Raw genomic sequence first — 21,365 nt, 5'->3', positions numbered from 1 at the left:
AAGCTAGAAGGCTTGGTGAAACAAGCCTTTGAAGTGGCGTCTTTGGGCCTTCAAGTGACAGTGTGCAGCTCATTCATGGCTAGAGCATGCCTAAAGTGGAATCAGCAGTCTGTAACACAAGATGGGCGACATAACACCCAGCTGGAAGTGGACTTGGATACTTGGTAGATGCTATTTATGACATGTTATGGACCGCAGTATGTCTGGCTGTCATGGCATACCGGCAACTCTGGTTGTGTCATTGGGCAGCGGATACAACATCAAAGTTATGTCTAGTTACTGCCCTTTTGGGGCAAGTAGCTGTTTGGAGAAGATCTCTGTAACTTGGTGTAAGAACTGGGGGAAACTAAGCTAAGTGGTTGCTGGAGGATAATCCAAAAGCCTCTGGCTGTCAGTTTTCAGGGGGCTTTCGATCTCAAGACAGCAGACTGGTTGTTGGCAATATGGTCAGAAGTCCCGCTTTCATGTATGCCAATCTTTCATCTAGACAGGAAGAAATCCTCTCGGTCTACTAGAGCACCCAGTGCCTTTTGTGCTTTGCAGTGATGTGAGACTAGTCCACTCTTCCCTTCCTCCAGTGGGAGGATGTCTTCAGGAGTTTCGGGAGGTGTGGGCTGAAATCACGTCAGACCCAGAAGGTTCTGGATAGTCTTACAAAAGGTTACAAGTTGGAGTTCTCTTACCGGGTCGCTCATCTCTTCTTGCAGCCTTTGTTGAAAGGGAACCAAGACAGTCAAGACCACTTTACATTCCTTACTGGCGCTCTTGGCCATTGTCCTAGTTCCCTAGGCCAAACAGGCACAAGGCAGATACTCTATACTTCATTGTCCCAAAGAAGGAAGGCACCTTTCTTCCAGTCTTAGATTTCAAAGGTCTAAACCCCTGCCTCTGGGTGTCCCTCTTTTACATGGAAACACTAAGAGCAGTCATATCCTTGATTCAAGCATAAGAATTTCTCACCACCCTTGATATCAAGGAAGCATACTTGCATATACCCCTATGGCCACTGCATCAGAAGTTTCTGTGTTTTTTTGATGCTAGGCCGTCACTTCCAGTTCAGGGCTTAGGGCTTTGCCCTTTGGTCTCACCATGGCACCAAGAATGTTTACCAAGGTTATGATGGTGGTGGTGGCGGCGGCAACCTTCCTTTGGCACCAGGGAATCAGAGTTCATCCATATTTATTTATTAGGATTTATTTGCCGCCTTTTCGAAAGAATTCACTCAAGGCGGTGTACAGCAAAGAACAAATCAAATATAAGAAATAGACAGTTACAGCAGTAAAAATATTCAAATAACAATACAAAGTATGGCATCACAACGGCTGGCTCATTCATGTGTCATCCTATTCGAATAGCATGGCAGCGACGGACAAAGTTGGGCGTCTTCTGTGGTTGTTGGGTTGGTGATTAATTTTGAGAAGAGCAGACTAACTCCATCGCAGATTCTGGAGTATCTGAGCGTTCTATTCAACACAGCAAGGGAGAGGATCTTCCTCATGGAATGCAAGAAGTTGAAACTGGTTCAACAGGTTCGTCTTCTCAGTTGAGGCAGGCCCAGTGTCTGGGACTACGTCTAGGTTCTGGGGTCAGTGACGGCGGTGATGGAAATGGTGCCATTGGCAGGGGCTCATATGCAGCCATTACAGTGTCAGAGAAGTATGACTTTCATCATTTTTGGATGCTGGCTGCCAGACAGAGTATGCAGTATTGGTTGACGCCAAAGAATTTGACTGTTGGAACTCAGTTTCCGATAACATAGTGGGAGGTGGTGACAATGGACACCAGCAAGTCGGGTTGGGGAGCTTATTACAAGTTCCATCTGGCATAGTGCACCTTTCGCACCTTCACACCCTTTCTGATGGTGGCCCTGGTCTGAGTTTTCTCTGACAAGACAACAGCATAAAGCTTATATCAACAATCAAGGCGGTACTTGCAGCCATCTGATGGCTGTGAAGGCGGCCTCCCTCATGAGTTGGGCGGAGAGAAATCTCTGGTTGTCAGCTCACCTTGCTGGGTCCTTGAATGTGGAGGTGGACTTCCTCAGCAGGCACTCTTGGATCCAGGAGAATGGAAATTATCCAGCCATGGTTTTCAGCTGATAGTGGGCTGATGGGATTCTCCGCTTCTGGACTTGATGGCGACAAAAAGGAATGCTAAAATGCCCAAGGTCTTCAACTGTCAAAAAGAAAGATCTGGGCTCAGTAGGGATAGATGCTATACTGCAGCCCTAGCTGTATGTCTTCCTCCTTGACCCATGGTAGGCTATGTGTTGTAAAGGATCGCATTGTACTAGGGTTGAATAATTCTCTTAGCCCCTGATTGGCCGCGGAGGCCATGATATACGGGCCTGATTCAACTGCCGGAGCGGGATTATCTCTGTTTTCCACAGGTACACGGTCTTCTGAAGCAAGATCCGTTGCTCATTGAGAATCTGTGCTGCTTTGGTCTTAAGGCTCAAATGGCTTGGTTGAGATGAAAGGTTATTCTGATTTGATCATTACTACCTTGCTTCAGGTTCAGAAACGCTCTACATCTATGGCATATGCAAGTGCATGGAGGATGTTCGAGGGTTGGTATTCTGAGCACAGACTTTCTCCCTTCTCTGCTCAGATCGTGCACATCCTAGTGTTTCTCCAAGTAGGTGCTCAGAAAGGATTGGTGTGGGTTCTCTAAAAGTTCAGGTTGCGGTTTTGGCCTGTTTCAGGGGCTGACTACTGAAGATAATTCTTTCATACTCCGTGTCCCAAGTGGAACTTCTTAGTCCTTCAGGCTCTTCAGAAGCCTTCTTTTGAGCCACTCCTTTAAAGATCTTTTGCTAAAGACAGCTTCCAAGCCCACAATTGCTAGATGGCTGAAGGAGACTATCGCATCAGCTTGTTTGCTTGCAGGGAAGCAGGCTCCTCCATCCTTGTGGGCTTGTTCTTCGAGGCATACTGCAACATTCTGGGTAGAGACTACCTTAATGTGTTCAGTGGATATTTGCAAGGTGGCGACATGTCGACGCTGCACACCTTTGCCAAACACTACAGGGTGGATGTTGTGGCAAGCTTGGAAGCCAGTTTTGAGGCTTTGGTCCTCGGGCAACGGTGGTACCAGGATCCCATCCACTCTAGGGATTACTTTTAAAGATCTCACAGATTCTGGAATAGTGGGAAGCTATGTAATGGAAGGAGAAGTTAGGGCTTAACTAATCATTTTCTTTCTATTAGCCTTTCTCACTATTCCAGAGGCTTGCACGAGGTTTCAGAGGTGTTTAGTTGGTCCAGAATAATGGGTCCAATAATGAGTATAACCTTGCATGGTGCTTCCTGCATATTTCTTGTCCTCTACAGTTGTCCAGAGATGAGAGATCGACACATTTGCTTGTCTGGTTAGTGTTAGGTTAGCGAGTTGTTTAAAGTTGTTGTGTTTGCTCCGAGTTTGTTCTAACTGGTTGTCTACATAAATACTGAGGAGCTGGACTGGATGCCAAGAGTAACATAGTAGATGACTGCAGAGAAAGACCTGCACGGTCCATCCAGTCTGCCCAACAAGATAAACTCATATGTACTACCTTTTGTGTATACCTGACCTTGATTAGTATCTGCCATCCTCACGGCACAGACCGTAGAAGTCTGACCAGCACTAGCCCCCCCCCTCCCCAGCTCTGCCACCCAATCTCCGCTAAACTTCTGAGGATCACTTCCTTCTGAACAGGATTCCTTTATGTTTATCCCAGGCATTTTTGAATTCCGTTACCGTTTTCATCTCCACCACCTCCCGCGGGAGGGCATTCCAAGCATCCACCACTCTCTCCTTGAAAAAGTTCTTCCTGACATTTTTCTTGAGTCTGCCCCCCTTCAATCTCATTTCATGCCCTCTAGTTCTACCGCCTTCCCATCACCGGAAAAGGTTTGTTTGCGGATTAATACCTTTCAAATATTTGAACGTCTGTATCATATCACCCCTGTTTCTCCTTTCCTCCAGGGTATACATGTTCAGGTCAGCAAGTCTCTCCTCATACGTCTTGTATTGCAAATCCCATACCATTCTTGTAGCTTTTCTTTGCACCGCTTCAATTGTTTTTACATTCTTAGCAAGATACACCCTCCAAAACTGAACACAATATGCCAGGTGGGGCCTCACCAGCGACTTATAAAGGGGCATCAACACTTCCTTTCTTCTGCTGGTCACACCTCTCTCTATACAGCCTAGCAACCTTCTAGCTACGGCCACCGCCTTGTCGCACTGTTTCGTCGCCTTCAGATCCTCAGATACTATCACCCCAAGATCCCTCTCCCCGTCCGTACATATCAGACTCTCACCGCCTAACACATACGTCTCCCATGGATTTCTACTCCCTAAGTGCATCACTTTGCATTTCTTCGCATTGAATTTTAATTGCCAAACCTTAGACCATTCTTCTAGCTTCCGCAGATCCTTTTTCATGTTTTCCACTCCCTCCCGGTGTCCACTCTGTTACAAATCTTAGTATCGTACGCAAAAAGGCAAACTTTACCTTCTAACCCTTCGGCAATGTCACTCACAAATATATTGAACAGAATTGTCCCCAGCACCGATCCCTGAGGCACTCCACTACTCACCTTTCCCTCATCCGAGCGAATTCCATTAACCACCACCCTCTGGCGTCAGTCCGTCAACCAGTTCCTAATCCAGTTCACCACTTTGGGTCCTATCTTCAGCCTGTCTAGTTTATTTAAGAGCCTCCTGTGGGGAACTGTGTCAAAAGCTTTGCTGAAATCTAAGTGGATTACGTCTATAGCACATCCCTGATTCAGTTCTCCGGTCACCCAGTCAAAGAATTCAATGAGATTCGTTTGACACTATTTCCCTTTGGTAAAACCATGTTGTCTCGGATCTTGCAACTTATTGGCTTCCAGGAAATTCACTATCCTTTCCTTCAGCATCGCTTCCATTACTTTTGCAATGACCGAAGTGAGGCTTACCGGCCTGTAGTTTCCAGCTTCTTCCCCATCACCACTTTTGTGAAGAGGGACCACATCCGCCATTCTCCAATCCCACGGAACCTCTCCTGTCTCCAAGGATTTATTAAACAAATCTTTAAGAGGACCCGCCAGAACCTCTCTGAGCTCCCTCAATATCCTGAGGTGGATCCCGTCCGGTCCCATGGCTTTGTCCACCTTTAGGTTTCCTAGTTGTTCATACACACTGTTTTCCATGAATGGTGCTATATCCACTCCATTCTTGTATGTACTTTTGCCAGTCAATCAAGGTTCTCCTCCAGGAGTTTCTTCAGTGAAAACAGAACAAAACTATCTATTTAGCAAATTTGCTTTTTCTTCATCATTATCTACATAGCGGGTCGCAGCATCTTTCAGTCTCACAATTCCCTTTTTAGTCATTTTCCTTTCACTAATATACCTGAAGAAATTTTTGTCACCCCTCCTTACCTTTCTAGCCATTTGTTGTTCCGCTTGCGCTCAGTTTTTAGTTCTTTATTTCCACCTGCTGGTTGATGGACAAAATTTCCTTTCCATTAGTCCTTCCCACTAATCCAGAACCTGCGGGAAAGTTATTAGGTAAGACCTAATTCTCCTTATTGGTCTGAGAGCCCACTCATGGTGTTGTATAGGTCACGTTGGTAACTACTTTACACCGGTTGTATCAAATCTAACAAAAAAATAAAAAATCATGCTGGCCTCTTCATTGATTATCTAACATCTCCAAATGTCTATGAAGAAACAATCTATCACTGATCCCAGAGGATCCAGTCCTTTGCAGGGTCCCAACCTGAGATTCCAGTAAGCTTTGAGAATTATCCAATTGAATAAATTTATTATCCAAATCCTCCAGTTTGTCCGCTTCTATCAGCTGAGATACTTTTGAGAAAATACATGAAGGAAATTCTGCTTCTTTCTGCTGCTGACTCTCTGCCTATATCTAATTGTTATTATTTGCGTGCTAAGGTGGTGAGTACGAATCGGGAGGAATTGGCATCTGATGTATTATCACCCAGAACAATTAATTCTTTTCATTTGATGGAATTTTTGGAAACAACTCAGGATGATATTCCTACTCGTGCCACCCTTCTGGTAACATTCTCTTTAGAATGTGATAAGATATTATTTTTGAAGACCTATTTTGCTAAAAAGTTTTGATTTGCAGAAAGAAACTTCAGGTTTTTCCTGATGTTTCTAAAGCTATGAAACATAAACGTAAACAATTTATTCAGTTTTTAAATTGAGAGTACAAACACTTGGTGCTAGTTTCTTTTTGAAACTTCCTGTGAAATGTGTAATTACCTTTCCTGATATTTCTTATACTTTTTTTTTTGACCCAGATCAGTTAGAAAGACTGCTGTTTAGACAAGGAAGCAAGATGATTCTGGGTGGTTATTGATAATATCTATAGGAATTAGTGTAATTTAACCAGGGTGTATAGTTTAAACTCTTTGGTGTTAAACTTGATTTCCTTTATTTTTTTTTTGTACTATATTTTCTTTTTCCTTTCATTCAAGTGATATGGGCTATATTGTTTTCTTATATTGTATTTATGTACAAATGACAAATAATTGCTATAAAAAAAGCATGCTGGCCTCTTGAAGCTTTCATCTACCCACAGACTTAAAATTGCATGCTTCATTTTAATAATAGCATCCCTGTCACTCTAGGACTATTTTCTCTACTTCCCAAAATACTGTGGGATCCAGTCCTCTCTGCTTCCTTATTCACATACTACTACTACTTATCATTTCTAAAGCGCTACTAGACGTACACAGCGCTGTACACTTGAACATGAAGAGACAGTCCCTGCTGGCCAGGAACAGATCATTGGAGACTTTAGCAAGCGCTGTTTCAGTTGAATGAAGGGGGCGAAAGCCAGATTGAAGTGGATCAAGAATAGCTTGAGATGAAAGAACAGCACAATTTTGCATTTCTTTTTATTCAGTGTGTTTCAGTGACTTGCATAGATAAGATGTATAAACAAGAATGTTAATATTGTGCTCTTTTTCACTTTCTGAATAGCAAAAAGAAGCTTTGTGTGATTTATGGAAAGTGGACAGAATGTTTATGGTGTGTGGATCCTCTGACTTATGAAACGTATAAAAAAAATGAAAAGCGTGGTGGAGACCAGAAGAAAGTAAAGCAGGTAAAGATATTAACCTAGGTCTAAGGGTGAAGCTAAGAATGTTTGCCAGTACCTGTGGATTTGTTACCTTCTGCCACCTGGGTGGTCTTTCTTTCCATCTCAGTGCACCGTGGCTCTTGAACTTCTGTGCACATTTCTTCATCAGTGGTATTCCTTTTACATTCCGATTATAGGAAATGTCCAAAAATGAGCTTTTTGAGACTACATACGTTTTGTCTTCCAATGTGGTAATCTTAATGAAGGGGTTTTTTTTTGTTTGTTTGTTTCTTTTGAGAAGTAGATGCCACAGCTTGACTAGGCTTCCTTTGCCACATGTTGGAATACCAAGTTGAATGATAAATTATTTTATCTTTCGTTTTGTGAAGCATTATTCGATTAGCCTTGGAGAAAACTGAAAAACAAAAAAAAACAAACAAACAAACCTGTGGTTCAGCATGTAATAACCTAATTGTATCTGCTGTGAAGCCTTATCCATATTCCACTGTGAAATGGGCCTGTTATATGAGATGACCCAACTTTCTGTGTGTTTCTTTTTTCCGTAGCTTTCAGAACCCATCTACTTGATTATCAAGTGATGGCCACTTTTTCTTCATTGTCCAATTATTGTACAAAAGAGAACCGAGTCAGGCCAAGGGTATATGATGCCCTAGGGGAACTTTCAACTGTTGGCTCCCTAACGCTGCCCCCCCACCCACACACACAGTCCAGCATCTCTCCTTCCCTTCCGTCTGAAGCCATTGACCTCTGTCCACTGATGTTGATGCAACATTAAAGTAAGCATACTGCAAGACCTTGAACACAGGCCCACACTCGGGGTGTGCTGCATCCTGTGCTTTCCAACACAATATTCTGTCAGAGGGGGTGAAATGCGTTGGCCTGTGCTAGTAAGTTTTGAAGTGTTGCTCTCCTGCTGCACAGGTGCTGTGCTGCTGCTGCCACTGTTTCCCCCTCCCTTTCCAAATTTTGCAGCCATAAGCGGACACCTAGTCTGTCTACCCAGAGCACAATATAGCTTGAGATTGTTCTAAGATTAGCTGTCAACTGGTGAAAATACTCTCCACAGGGCACCATGCTTGGCCATTTCCAGTCCATGCAGCTGCATTTTTGAAACCTCAGGGGCCACTGTACTACGATACATGGAGCCCTCTGTTAACCCATGCAGTCAAAAGAGTCATGTATCAGAAGGGCAGCTCAGGGGGCCATACATAGTGTGCATGCAAACTAGTGTATACTCTTGACAGCCATTGTCATGCACCGCTCTAGTGTGTAGCACGTATAAATATTTACAGAACAGGCCATCATTACCTGGATCAACTTATAAGGGGGAAAAAGTCAGGGGCAGCCCTATAATGAGGCCAACTAAAGCATTGGCCTCAGGTGGCAGCTTTCAGGAATGGCATCACAGGCAAGCCAGCCAGTTAGAATGAAAGAAATTTTCACACGCTGAAAAGATGAACCCTATAAAAGAGTAGCAAGCAAAGAGCAGAAGCAAGATGCAACACATGTACATACAGTTGTTGCTTTCTGCTCCGCTCTAGCTTGCCTACCGGCACTGCTGGCTGCTTGTATGCTGCTGCTGCCTCCACTCCTGCCCCCCCCCCCCCATATAGCCCGACTGCTTTAGCTCTGAGCCTTGGCCCGAGGATCGTTTCCTGCTGGCTTCTATAGCCAGCAACTGCCTTTCTCCTGCTGCCCGCTAATTCACCTACTGCCTGTGAGTGTCCTGTGGCCCGCTCTGCATATCCCCGCAGTCAGGTTTTCAATTCCACAATGAAATTTCATGAGAGGGATTTGCATTCAGTGGAGGCTGGGGTGCCTCCAGGTTTGGGAATCACTGTCATAGACAGTCCATCCAGTTTTTTGTTTCTTTTCACTCTAGCAGGGGCAGCTATTGATGAACATAATGTATCGAGTTAGCTAGTAGACTGCATCTTCTTCACTTATGCTCAGACTGGGTTGACTCTGGAGGGTTATATCATGAGTCACATTGTCAGAGCCATGGTCACTTCAGTAGCCCACTCAAGGTCAGCCTCCATTAAGTAGATTTGCTGAGTTTCAACATGGTCTTCCATTCACACACTCGCATCTCGCTACTATTGAGCAGGATTCCTGATGCGACAGGTTTGGTCAGACAGTTCTGTAGAACTTGTTTTGGGGTATAGAATCCGATGCCACTTTCCTAGGCCCATTCTGTTCTTTTCCAGGCTGCAGCTACACAAACAGGATTTTATGTTATAATTCAGTGCCCTGGGGATCTGTGCTGAGACCAGTGCTATTTAACATATTTATTAGTGATCTAGAAATGAGAATGACGAGTAAGGTGATTAAATTTACAGACACAAAACTATTCAAAGTTGTTAAAACGCATGCAGATTGTGAAAAATTGTAGGAAAACCTTAGGAAGTTGAAAGACTGGTCATCCAAATGACAGATGAGATTTAATGTGGACAGGGAAGAATAATTCAAATCATAGTTCTCCGAAGACAAGCAGGCTGAGTTCGCACAGCTGAGTCGACGATCCACGTCGGCCCTGGAATCGGTATGAAAACATAGCAAAAAAAAGATTTGCCAGAGCCTTCTGGCGTGCATGCAGCGACGCACTGCGCATGCACGGACTGATTGCCTGCCGCACAAGCGCGTATCTTAGTTTTCTTTTTTTCTGCAACAAGGAGTGATAGGATTTTGTGTTGCTCCATTTGTGCCTGGGAAAGAGCCTTCAGCGACGGTGAAGTGTTTTTCTTTTCAGTTTTTGCTAATTCTCAAAAAAAAAAACCTGTTTATTATTTTCCCTTCTTTTAGTTTAATTTTTCCACTTTTTAAGTTTCCTTTCTTTTTGACAGCGGCTGCGCGGTCGGGGTTTTCCCCCTTTCTTTTTTTGTGCCTTTTTTCTTGGCGCAATCGAGCTGTTTGATTTTGCCGGTGCGGCTTTCCTTCCATGTTATTGAAGACTCCCAGCGGCTTCAAACGTTGTACTCGGTGCAACTGGACCATCTCAGGTACAGATACCCTTTCCTGGTGCATCCAGTGCCTTCGGCCCGACCATAGCCCAGCTCGTTGCGCCCTTTGTCTTCGTATGAAGAAAAGGACCCGACTTGCTCGAGAAGCCCAGAGAGAGAAACGTTTTGGGGCTTGGTCCAGTCCTTCGACTCCTGCATCGACATCGGAACTGAGATCGGTGGCGTCGACATCGAGGGACGCATCGACATCGGGAGCAGAGGTACACATGGCTGCTGAGAGGCCTTGACACGCTGGGAGCAGTGAGGCTTTGAGTGGGTCTCCACCTATCTCGAGGCCTCCTGCTTTACTGGCCTCCCTGGACCGTCCATCGTTGGACCCGACCCCGAGGTGACGGGGGAATAACTTTTTTGGAGAGAAGGTAGAGGATCTTGTTGAGCAGATCAAGAAGCATATGGATGCTATGGCTTCTCTCCTGCTGGGCGCCTTCTGGTACAACCTCTTGCTCCAGGAGGTTTTTTGGCGGGACGCGAAATGCTCCTTATTCCTTCTCAAAGTGTAGTTACACTCCAACGTCTCTCCAATGTCTCGCCAGCCTACTAAGGCTCAGCCCCAGCTTGCTCTTTCTCACCAAGAGCATGCGCCCAAGGCCCCTGCTGCTCCCCAGAAAAAGCAAGGGATGGGCTTTTGACTGGTTCCAGCAAAGCATAGCCACAGTAAAAGACTTGCTGGTTGGAGGGAGGTTAATGTTTTTCACCAAAGGTGGCCTCTCATAACCTCCGACCAGTGGGTTCTTCAAATAGTTCAGTTGGGATACACCCTCAATCTAGAATACAAATCTCAAAATTGCCCACCGGGAGCTCATTCATACAGCTCCCAGCACAGGCAGGTATTTGCAGAGGAACTCTCCACCCTTCTAATGGCCCATGCAGTCAAACCTGTTCCACCAGGGGAAGAAGGGCTGGGATTCTGTTCCAGGTACTTCCTTGTGCAAAAGAAAACAGGGGGGATGCGTCCCATCCTAGACCTAAGGGCCCTGAACAAATTCCTACTCCGAGAAAAGTTCAGGATGGTTTCCCTGGGCACCCTTCTTCTCATGATTCAGGAAAACGATTGGCTATGTTTTCTGGACTTAAAGGATGTTTACACACACGTTCCGATACTCCCAGCTCATAGGAAGTACCTTCGGTTTCGGCTGGGAACACAGTACTAGCAGTACCGCGTACTGCCCTTTGGCCTGGCGTCTGCGCCCAGAGTGTTTACAAAATGCCTAGCAGTAGTCACAGCATCGCTACGCAGACTGGGAGTGCATGTGTTCCCTTATCTCGATGATTGGCTGATGAAGAGCACCTCGGAGGACGGTGCTTGGGAGTCCATGCGGGTGACTATTCAGGTGCTGGAACTGCTAGGGTTCGTAATAAATTACACCAAGTCCCATCTCACTCCTGTTCAGAAATTGGAGTTCATAGGAGCATTGCTGGACACGAAGACAGCCCGGGCGTATCTCCCCGAGACAGGGGCAGACAACCTTTTTTTCCCTGGTGTCCACAGTTCAAGCATCTCTGCAAGTCACAGCTCGGCAGATGTTGAGACTTCTGGGGCACATGGCCTCCACAGTTAATGTAACACCCATGGCACATCTGCATATGAGATTCACTCAATGGACCCAGTGGTATCAAGCTGCGGGGAATCTAGAAGATGTTATCCCTGTCCACCGACTTTCAGAATTCCCTTCGGTGGTGGACGATTTGAACCAATTTGATCATGGGACGTCCATTCCAAATTCCTCAGCCACAGAAAGTGCTGACGACGGATGCATCTCTCCTGGGGTGGGGAGCTCATGTAGATGGGTTTCACACTCGGGGAGCTTGGTCCACCCAGGAAACAGGTTTTTTCAGATCAACCTCCTGGAGCTTCGAGCGATCTGGAACGCTCTAAAGGCCTTCAGAAATTGGCTGTCCAACCAAATTATCTTAATTTAAACAGACAATCAGGTTGCAGTGTACTATACCAACAAGCAGGTGGGCACCAGATCTTACTCTCTGTGTCAGGAAGCCATCCAGATATGGCTTTGGGCGCGCTGTCACAGCATGTTTCTCCAAGCCACTTATCTGGCAGGCGTAAACAACAGTCTGGCCGACAGGCTGAACAGAGTAATGCAACCTCACGAGTGGTTGTTGAATATGGGCGAAGCCCGCAAGATCTTACGAGCGTGAGGAACCCCCTCAATGGATCTTTTTGCCACTCAAATCAGGCTTCAGGCCCACAACAGACTAGCGTCAGATGCCTTTCTGCTACATTGGGGAACAGGCCTTCTGTATGCGTATCCTCCCCATACTTCTAGGAAGACCGCGGAACCATGATCCTGATTGCGCCCTACTGGCCACGTCAGATTTGATTCCCTCTTCTTCTGGAGGAGTTCTCTGACAAACCATGGAGATTGGAGTGTTTTCCAACCCTCATCACTCAGACCGAGGGGTCGCTTCTACATCCCATCCTCCAGTCTCTGGCTCTTATGGCCTGGATGTTGAGAGCTTAGAATTCGCTTTTTTTGGTCTTCCAGAGGGTGTCTCCCAGGTCCTTGCTTCCAGGAAAGATTCCACTAAGAGGTGTTACTCTTTTACGTGGTGTAGATTTGCCGTCTGGTGTGACAGCAAAGCCGTAGATCCTCTTTCTTGTCCTACACAGATCCTGCTTAAATACCTTCTACACTTTTCAGAGTCTGGTCTCAAGACCAACTCCATAAGGGTTCACCTCAGTGCAATTAGTGCTTATCATCAGTGTGTAGAAGGTAAGCCTATCTCTGGACAGCCTTTAGTTGTTTGCTTCATGAGAGGTTTGCTTTTGTCAAAGCCCCCTATCAAGCCTCCTCCAGTGTCATGGGATCTCAACGTCATTCTCACCCAGCTGATGAAAGCTCCTTTTGAGTCACTGAATTCCTGCCATCTGAAGTACTTGACCTGGAAGGTCATTTTCTTGGTGGCTGTTACTTCAGCTCATATTGTCAGTGAATTTCAGGCCCTAGTGGTGGATGCATCTTATAGTAGGTTTCATCACAATAGAGTAGTCCTCTGCATGCACCCTAAGTTTCTGCCGAAGGTGGTGTTGGAGTTCCACCTAAACCAGTCAGTTATCTTGTCAACATTTTTTCCCTGTCCTCATGCCCACTCTGGTGAAAGCATCTTGCACACCTTGGACTGCAAGAGAGCACTGGCCTTTTACATGGAGCGTATTATGAAGCCCTTTTATTTTTTTTATTTTTATTACATTTGTACCCCGCGCTTTCCCACTCATGGCAGGCTCAATGCGGCTTACATGGAGCAATGGAGGGTTAAGTGACTTGCCCAGAGTCACAAGGAGCTGCCTATGCCTGAAGTGGGAATTGAACTCAGTTCCTCAGGACCAAAGTCCACCACCCTAACCACTAGGCCACTCCTCCATCATACAGTTTGCCTAGTTCTTTGTAGCTTTTGACCCCAACAGGAGGGGAGTCGCCATCGGAAAATGCACAATCTCCAGTTGGTTAGCAGATTGCATTTCCTTTGCTTATGCCCAAGCTGGGCTGACTCTGGAGGGCCATGTCACGGCTCATAATGTCAGAGCCATGGCTGCATCGGTGGCTCACTTAAAGTCAGCCTCCATCGAAGAGATTTGCAAAGCTGCAACGTGGTCTTCAGTCCACACATTCACATCACATTACTGCCTTGAGCAGAATACCTGACTTGACAGTCGGTTTGGGCAGTCAGTGCTGCAGAATCTGTTTGGGGTTTAAAATCCAACTTCACCTACCTAGGCCCATTTTATTCTGTTCCAGGCTGCACTCTCTGTATATAGTTTCAGGTTAATCTGTGTTGTGTCTTCGCCGTTGTGAGGCCCAATTGACCAATATTAATTGTTTTGGGTGAGCCTGGATGCTAGGAATACCCCAGTTGTGAGAACAACTCAGCCTGCTTGTCCTCGGAGAAAGCAAAAATACTTACCTGTAACATGTATTCTCCGAGGACAGCAGGCTGATTATTCTCACAATCCCGCCCACCTCCCCTTGGACTTGTGCATTTCTTTATGCTTTTGGACTTAACTAAGATTCACGCTCGCGCGGTGGGTTGGAAATAAGTCCGTGCATGCTTGGTGCATTGCTGCACGTGCGCCAGAAGGCTCTGGGAAATCTTTTGGTTTTTGCAGATCGTTGACCCAGTTGTGAGAAAAGACAAAGAATATTATAATGCCTCTGTATTGCTCCATGGTGCTTCCTGGATCTTTTTTGCCAATCAGCTCAACAAGATCTCTCAGTTCTGCTCCAGGCTCAGGTTGCATGGTAGTCTAACGTCGGATGCCTTTCTCCTGCATTAAGGGAAGTGTCTTCTGTATGCGTATTCTCCAGTATCCTTCTCAAAGAGAAGACTTTGATGAAACTCGAGCAGCACCAGGGAACTGTGATCCTGATTGCACCATACTGGCTGAGGCAGATTTGGTTCCCTCTTCTTCTGGAGTAATACTTTGAAGATCCATGGAGATTGGACTGTTTTCCAATCCTCCTCATGCAGAACATGGGGTTTCTTCTACATCCCAATTTCCAATCCCTGGACTTCGCGGCTTGGATGTTGCGAGCATAGAATTTGAAACCTTGGATTTGCTGGAGGGAGTCTCCTGCATCTTTCTGGCTTCTAGGAAAGACTCCCCTAAGAGGTGTTACTCATTTTAAGTGGAGGAGGTTTGCTAAAAGGTGTGAGGGCAAGGCCTTAAATCTCCACTTATCCTACACAAAAACTATTTGAATACCTCCTGCACCTCTCTGAGTCGGGTTTAAAAGCCAACTCTCAGTGCGGTTGGCGCTTATCACTGTATGGGAGGTAAACCCTTCTCTGTACAGTCTCTAGTTGTTCACTTCTTGTGAGGTTTGTTATTGACAAACCCCCCAATCAAACCTACAAATGTGACATTGTCCTCATCCAGCTGATGAAAGCTCCTTTTGAGCTGCTTGATCCCTGCCATCTGAAGTATTTGACCTGGATGTTGCGTTTCTGGTGGCAGTCACTTCAGCTCGCAGGGTCGGTGAGCTTCAGGCTCTAGTAGCTGACCCACTTTACACTAAGTTTCCGCACGCACCCTAAGTTCCTTCCTAAGATAGTGTCAGAATTCCATCTTAATCAGTCAATTTTATTTCCAACATTTTTCCCAAAATCACATGCCCATCCTGGTGAGAGCGTGCTGCATACCTTGGATTGCATGTGAGCCTTAGCCTTCTATTTGGAGTGGACTAAAGCCCATACACAGTCCACCCAACTTTTGTTTCTTTTGACACAAACAGGATGGGGGCAGACACCATTTCCAATTGGCTAGCAAATTGCATCTCCTTTACTTATGCCCAGACTGAGCTGACTAGAGGATCATGTCAAGGCTGATAATGTCAGAGCCATGGCTACGTTGGTAGCCCACTTGAGGTCAGCCTCCATAGATGAGATTTGCAAGACTGCGACATAGTCATCTGTCCACACTTTCACATCTCATGACTGCCTTGAGCAGGATACTTGACGTGATGGCCGGTTCGGTCAGAATTTGTTCAGTGTCTAGAATCCAACTTCATCCCTCTAGGCCCAGTTTTGTTCTGTTCCAGGCTGAACTTCACAAGTAGTACACAAATTGTTTCAGGTTGATTGAATAACTTGCCTCGACATTTTGAGTCCCTATTGTCCTAGCATTGTTTTCAGTGAGCCTGACAGCTAGGGATTCCCAGATCTGAGAATTTGATGGCTTATTTGTCCCCAGAAAAAACAAAGTTACCTATAACAGGTGTTCTCTGAGGACTACAGGTCAAATATTCTCACATACCCTCCCACCTCGCCTTGGAGTTGAATTCTTTAGCTTTTTACAATGACCGAAGGACCAGTACTCGCATGGGAAGGCACCAGCGCATGCACGGTGGAACGCTGCTAGAAAATTCTTCAATTCAATAGTCAATGTCTGCACCAGGCTCCATAGGTATGCGAATACTTAGCTGCTGTCCTCGGAGAACACCTGCTACAGGTGAGTAACTTTGCTTTATTTGAGTTGCATTATTGCAAAAATAATAATAGACGTCTTTCATTATTGACTTTACATTGGTCTGTGGCTTTCTGAGACTCTGATAGAGGCTGTTTATTTTCAGAATGATGACGCTGTGAAGTTGGAGAATGACGAGGCTGATGACATGCCAGAGGTGCAGGAGACGGTACAGGTCATTCCAGGGAGTAAGCTGCTTTGGAGAATCATATCCCGACCACCAAACTCATCCCAGGTAATTAAGTACAGTGCTGTGAGTGTTTCCTCTTCCTCTCTCCAAAACTTATGGAAACTCCAAGAAGAGAAAATCATGTAAATGAAAGCAGAAGTTACTAGTAGAGGAAACTGAGGGAGAAAAAGTGATGATTTAAAAAGGTGCTGGGAGCTTCTCTTTAGCATATGATGAAGTAAGGCATTTTTTTGTCTTGTTAAAATAGAGCTGAAGAGCTGCTTTATTTTGTCCATCTGGAGACATAACTCTGTAGAAATTCACTGATGGCTCTGAAGTTGATAGGAGGATTGGGGGGGGGGGGGGGGGGGGGCTAAGATGGTGCACAGATTTTTAATATTTGGCAGGAATTTGAAATCTGTAACTTCAGATTATTTAATGCTTGCAGTGGTGGCATATTGGCCAAACCTTTCTTACTTTCTAACATTAAAGTGCACTGTGGGTTTTCAGGAGAAAAACAAGTTTTTAGTACCAAAGTTTGCATTAAATATTGTAGGAATGCTGTCCACAGCCTGCAGGAGTCAATCATAAAGCTCTGTTCCTGCCCAAACTTCTGTTTTTTGATAAGCTGGCAATATTGTGATAGGAAACAAACAGGTAGGAAACTGAGAAGGAACATGAGCAAATATGACTTGTTTGAGAGGGCATTAGGTGTCTGGAATAACCTAGCAGCAGAGACAGTCCAAGCAGGACAGTGTGCTTGGGACAGAGGGCAGAGGGGAGGTCAGAGGTAGATGATTGGAAATTGAATAAGAGTCTATAGCAGGGGATGCCATGGCTGAATCCATCTTGCTGAGGAAGTTTAATCTTTTGGAGGCTCCAGCAGCTGAAGAGGATAAAGGTGGTACAGCATGGCATCAAACTCCAATGAGAGTGTCTACCTCTGCTGCCCTTTTAGGGATTTGAAATATCTTGCGGGAAGTTTCTTTGGGCATTCCCTGTTCTGTAATAATGTGAGTGTGGACATGGTAGTGGTCTTTGCTTGCTGGCAGCTACTGGGTGCCCACATTCACAGTCCTGTAAAGAAAATGCTAAAATCACACTTATTTGAAGGTTTTATTTTTAAAAAAATTTGTTTAGATGTATAATTTCACCAGCTTTGCTGTGTCGCTGAATGAACTGGATAAAGACCTGGAGAAGATTTTAGCTCCCACTGATTGCCGTCTACGTCCAGACATAAGAAACATGGAGAATGGCAACATGGGTAGGTGTGAGTAGTGACAGCACAGCAATATAAGGAAGGATTCGCATCCCCTTCCAAACAGGGCTTGATCTAGAACAGCAGTGATTCCTTCTGGTACCTTGTGAGACTTTTGTATTTTCGATGACAAATGTGCATAGATCACAAACTCGTGTACACTCACCCAGGGAATAGATACGATAGATACCTTTAATATGGTGCCAGAGTGAACAGCTACACAGCTTCTGGTTACAGGTAGATAGTATTCATGGCAGTCTAGCACCCTGTGCACAGGGAGGGGGCATGAAGGGTCTGGACTGCAGAGACTTGTGGCTTAACGCCACAGATGGACTATCAGAGCAAAAATACAAGGAAAAGGAAAAGCTCTAAAGAAATTCCCCCCAAAATGCCAGTGTGTAGTGCAGTTCCAGCCCAAAACAGGGCAGAGCCTGGCCAGGGCAGCCAATCAAATATGTACACATGTAAAGAGCCTGGCCAGGGCAACATGCATATACATAGTAAAAGAAATTTTTCTTTCCCTCGGTTACTAACTGATAAGGGGGGGGGGGGGGGGGTGAAGGTCTCTGGCTATGGCAGGGGGATTCAGAGTCAAAACAGTACAAATATGGGCATGTTGGATAAGAAAAACAGATGTGAGGCCAAAGATAAGACCTGGGATACCTAGAGAGAGGCCTCTGAAAAAGGTCAGTTCACTGCCTACGTGGGCCCAATTTCCAGTGGCAAAAGGTTTTGTTCCATTCTGCATGAGGGCTGCATGTCTGTCGCACACAACTAGAGCTATAGGGTGCACTTTTTCATGGTGGCTGGGTTGGCATGTAACTTTTAACACTGCAATAGTACAGAGAGTCTGATAGCTTAGCAGAGATTTTTGAAATGTTAGCTGTTGTATTTATCTTCAGGAGAAATTAATTTTTATGGGTCCACTAGATCAATAGGTCAGGTTTCACATTAGAACTGTTTTTTTAAATCCATAGATAAAGATTTGGTATCCATAGATTCCTATTCTAAGAGACATGTGTGTCTGTTTGTTTTATATTGTAATTTTTAACATTTCTAGATACAAAGGACATTATGAATTTAAAAAGTAGACGAAATACCAAAAGGGAACAGTGTGGATATTCAGTACAGATTATTGTATGTGTATTTTCTCACAATTTGGAATTTATTAGGTAGAGTGCCATGCATGCTGATGATACTCTTCTGTCTTTCTGAGATTCAGTTTGGGTAGCTTTGTACACTGCTGACTAATTGAATTGTTTTTCTGCAGATCTAGCAGGTAAACAGAAAGAGAGGTTGGAGGAAAAGCAAAGAGCTGCTCGAAGGGAACGGGCTAGAACTGAAGAAGAGTGGAAGACGAGGTATGTATTTTCATTCTTGAATTGCTTTTGAGTAATATCAGTTTAAGGTTTTACAAGTGTATTTTGATGATCATTCCTGGTCTAAGTCTGGCAAGCAAAGGGGACCTGATTCTTCATGCTGCTTTATCCCAGAGATGTCTTGATTTCAGTCAAGAACTTGATGGTTTAGCAGATTTGGTATATCCATACAAGTAAATGCTGAGAAGCATGATGGCAGATCAAGCCCTCCAGGCCCTACTTGTTTTCACTAACACTGTACTGTCTCCAGCATTTCTTTCGTTCCTGAGTGTTAGGGATCTTCCTCTGCTTGACCCAGATTTTCTTATTTTAGTGACCTCCGTGTTGGCATCATATATATTCAGATATTCAGATGTGTGGGCATGGGCCTTTTAGTCTTACCTCGTAGAGCTTATGGTCTTAATTCCTGTATCAGTTTTGACATCCGAGGGTCAGAATTTTTTTGATAAGTGGCTTCAGCAAATGCTGGATCCTGATTTTGCACTTTGAAAACCACAAGCCGAATAAAATAGTAAGAAAAACATGAGTTATGATGGCCAGACTGAGAGCAAAAAGAATAAGTTAAATGTGGAAAAGTGGGGGTAGGACTTTCAGGGTAGGATTCCTACCTGACCAAAACCAGGATCTTCGTGACTGAAATTGGCCACTTGGTTTTACTAAAACCAAAGTTGAGAACAAAACTGACCCCACCTGACCAAAAATTGCCCCCCCACCCCCACCTAGAAGCAGCCCTTTCCTGGGTCTGCCATGTCATTGGTGGGTAGTGGGCACAGGAAGAGTCCCCACTTGCTCCTGCACAGGACTGGTTCTTCCTTTAAAATGGTTTCTGGTACTTGTGAGACTGCTGTGGGAGGTTCCGGCAGCCATTTTGAGATTTGTTCCTATTTCTGCCGGTTCCATCACTGGTTGCTCCTGCTTATGCTGGTTCTAATCTTAATATGACTGCCAGGATCCCCTACGGCAGACTCATGAAATTGCCGTTGGATGTCCCGGAAGCTATTTTGAAGGAGGAGCAGCACCAGGCAGGAATGAGTGGGATTCATTCTTGTCCCCGAAGAGGCCACTAGACTACTAGGGTTTCTTAAGGTAGACCTGGGGAGGAAGTATGGGTGGTTGAATGACTCAAGGAGACGGAGAATGATTACTGTGAGGGGGAGAGTTTCAGGTTTCAGTGCGAAAACCGAAATTCGGTAAGCCTCTACTCAACAGATGAGATGCAGGTGATGAAATAGGAAGAAAGGCATTTCTCTTAATTTCTGGAATTAACACATAGCTAACTATTAATAGCTACATGCTGCACTTTGGTTTAAAGATGATATTCTGTGGAGCTTGGTTCTGTTTATTTTACCTGTGTCCAAACAGTTTGTCTTGTTAGTGTCCTCATTCTCATTATCAGTGCTTTTTTTGTGCCGGTACGCAACGGTACGGCGTACCGGCACCTTTTTCTCCTCCTCCCCTCCCCTCCCATTACTTCCAGCGATTCTCCGCCTCTCCCCTGCCCTCTCATCGACGTGCAGCGATTTTTCCGTCCCTCCCCTGCCCTCACCTCTCTCATATCCAGCGATTCTTCGTCCCCCTTCACTGCCTGCCAGCCAGTCGGACTCAGAAGCGAACGGTGCAGGCAGCGATTGGCTGGCAGCGTCGTAGCTTCCCTCTGCAAGTCCCGCCTATGCGTAAACAGGAAGTTGTAGGCGGGACTTGCAGAGGGAAGCTACGACGCTGCCAGCCAATCGCTGCCTGCACCGTTCGCTTCTGAGTCCGTCCGACGCTGGCTGGCAGAGTGGCAGGCAGTGAAGGAGGACGCTGGGGGACGAAGAATCGCTGGATATGAGAGAGGTGAGGGCAGGGGAGGGACGGAAAAATCGCTGCACGTCGATCGGAGGGCAGGGGAGAGGCGGAGAATCACTGGAAATAATGGGAGGGAAGGGCAGGGGAGAGAGAATTGCTGGACATGGGATGGGAGGGAAGGGCAGAGGAGAGAGAATTGCTGGAAATCAATGGGATGGGAGGGAAGGGCAGGGGAGAGAGAATTGCTGGACATGTGAAGGGCGGGGAGAGAGAATTGCTGGACATGGGATGGGAGGGAAGGGCAAGGGAGAGAGAATTGCTGGACATGGGAAGGGCAGGGGAGAGAGAATTGCTGGACATAGGATGGGATGGAGGGAAGGGCAAGGGAGAGAGAATTGCTGGACATAGGATGGGATGGAGGGAAGGGCAAGGGAGAGAGAATTGCTGGACATGGGATGGGAGGGAAGGGCAGGGGAGAGAGAATTGCTGGACATGTGAAGGGCGGGGAGAGAATTGCTGGACATGGGATGGGAGGGAAGGGCAAGGGAGAGAGAATTGCTGGACATGGGAAGGGCAGGGGAGAGAGAATTGCTGGACATGGGATGGGCTGGGAGGGAAGGGCAAGGGAGAGAGAATTGCTGGACATGGGATGGGAGGGAAGGGCAAG

At 45.7% G+C, this 21,365-nt stretch overlaps 1 protein-coding gene across 6 annotated transcripts in view; it reads left to right on the top strand.

Annotated features, from left to right (window-relative positions):
- The window catches only part of OSBPL2 (oxysterol binding protein like 2), a 133,516-nt gene that overhangs the window by 103,942 nt on the left and 8,209 nt on the right, over window positions 1–21,365 (top strand). For all 6 annotated transcript variants that reach the window (XM_030213590.1, XM_030213592.1, XM_030213591.1 and 3 more), the window contains 4 exons: window positions 6,987–7,110; window positions 16,211–16,339; window positions 17,414–17,537; window positions 18,802–18,892. In XM_030213590.1, coding sequence (XP_030069450.1) covers window positions 6,987–7,110; window positions 16,211–16,339; window positions 17,414–17,537; window positions 18,802–18,892 — 468 coding nt within the window. The remainder of the gene's footprint in view (window positions 1–6,986; window positions 7,111–16,210; window positions 16,340–17,413; window positions 17,538–18,801; window positions 18,893–21,365) is intronic.

The sequence above is a fragment of the Microcaecilia unicolor genome, chromosome 8 (genome assembly GCF_901765095.1).
Source record: "Microcaecilia unicolor chromosome 8, aMicUni1.1, whole genome shotgun sequence".
Classification (NCBI taxonomy): domain Eukaryota; kingdom Metazoa; phylum Chordata; class Amphibia; order Gymnophiona; family Siphonopidae; genus Microcaecilia; species Microcaecilia unicolor.
This window is presented reverse-complemented; position numbering and strand designations above follow the sequence as displayed.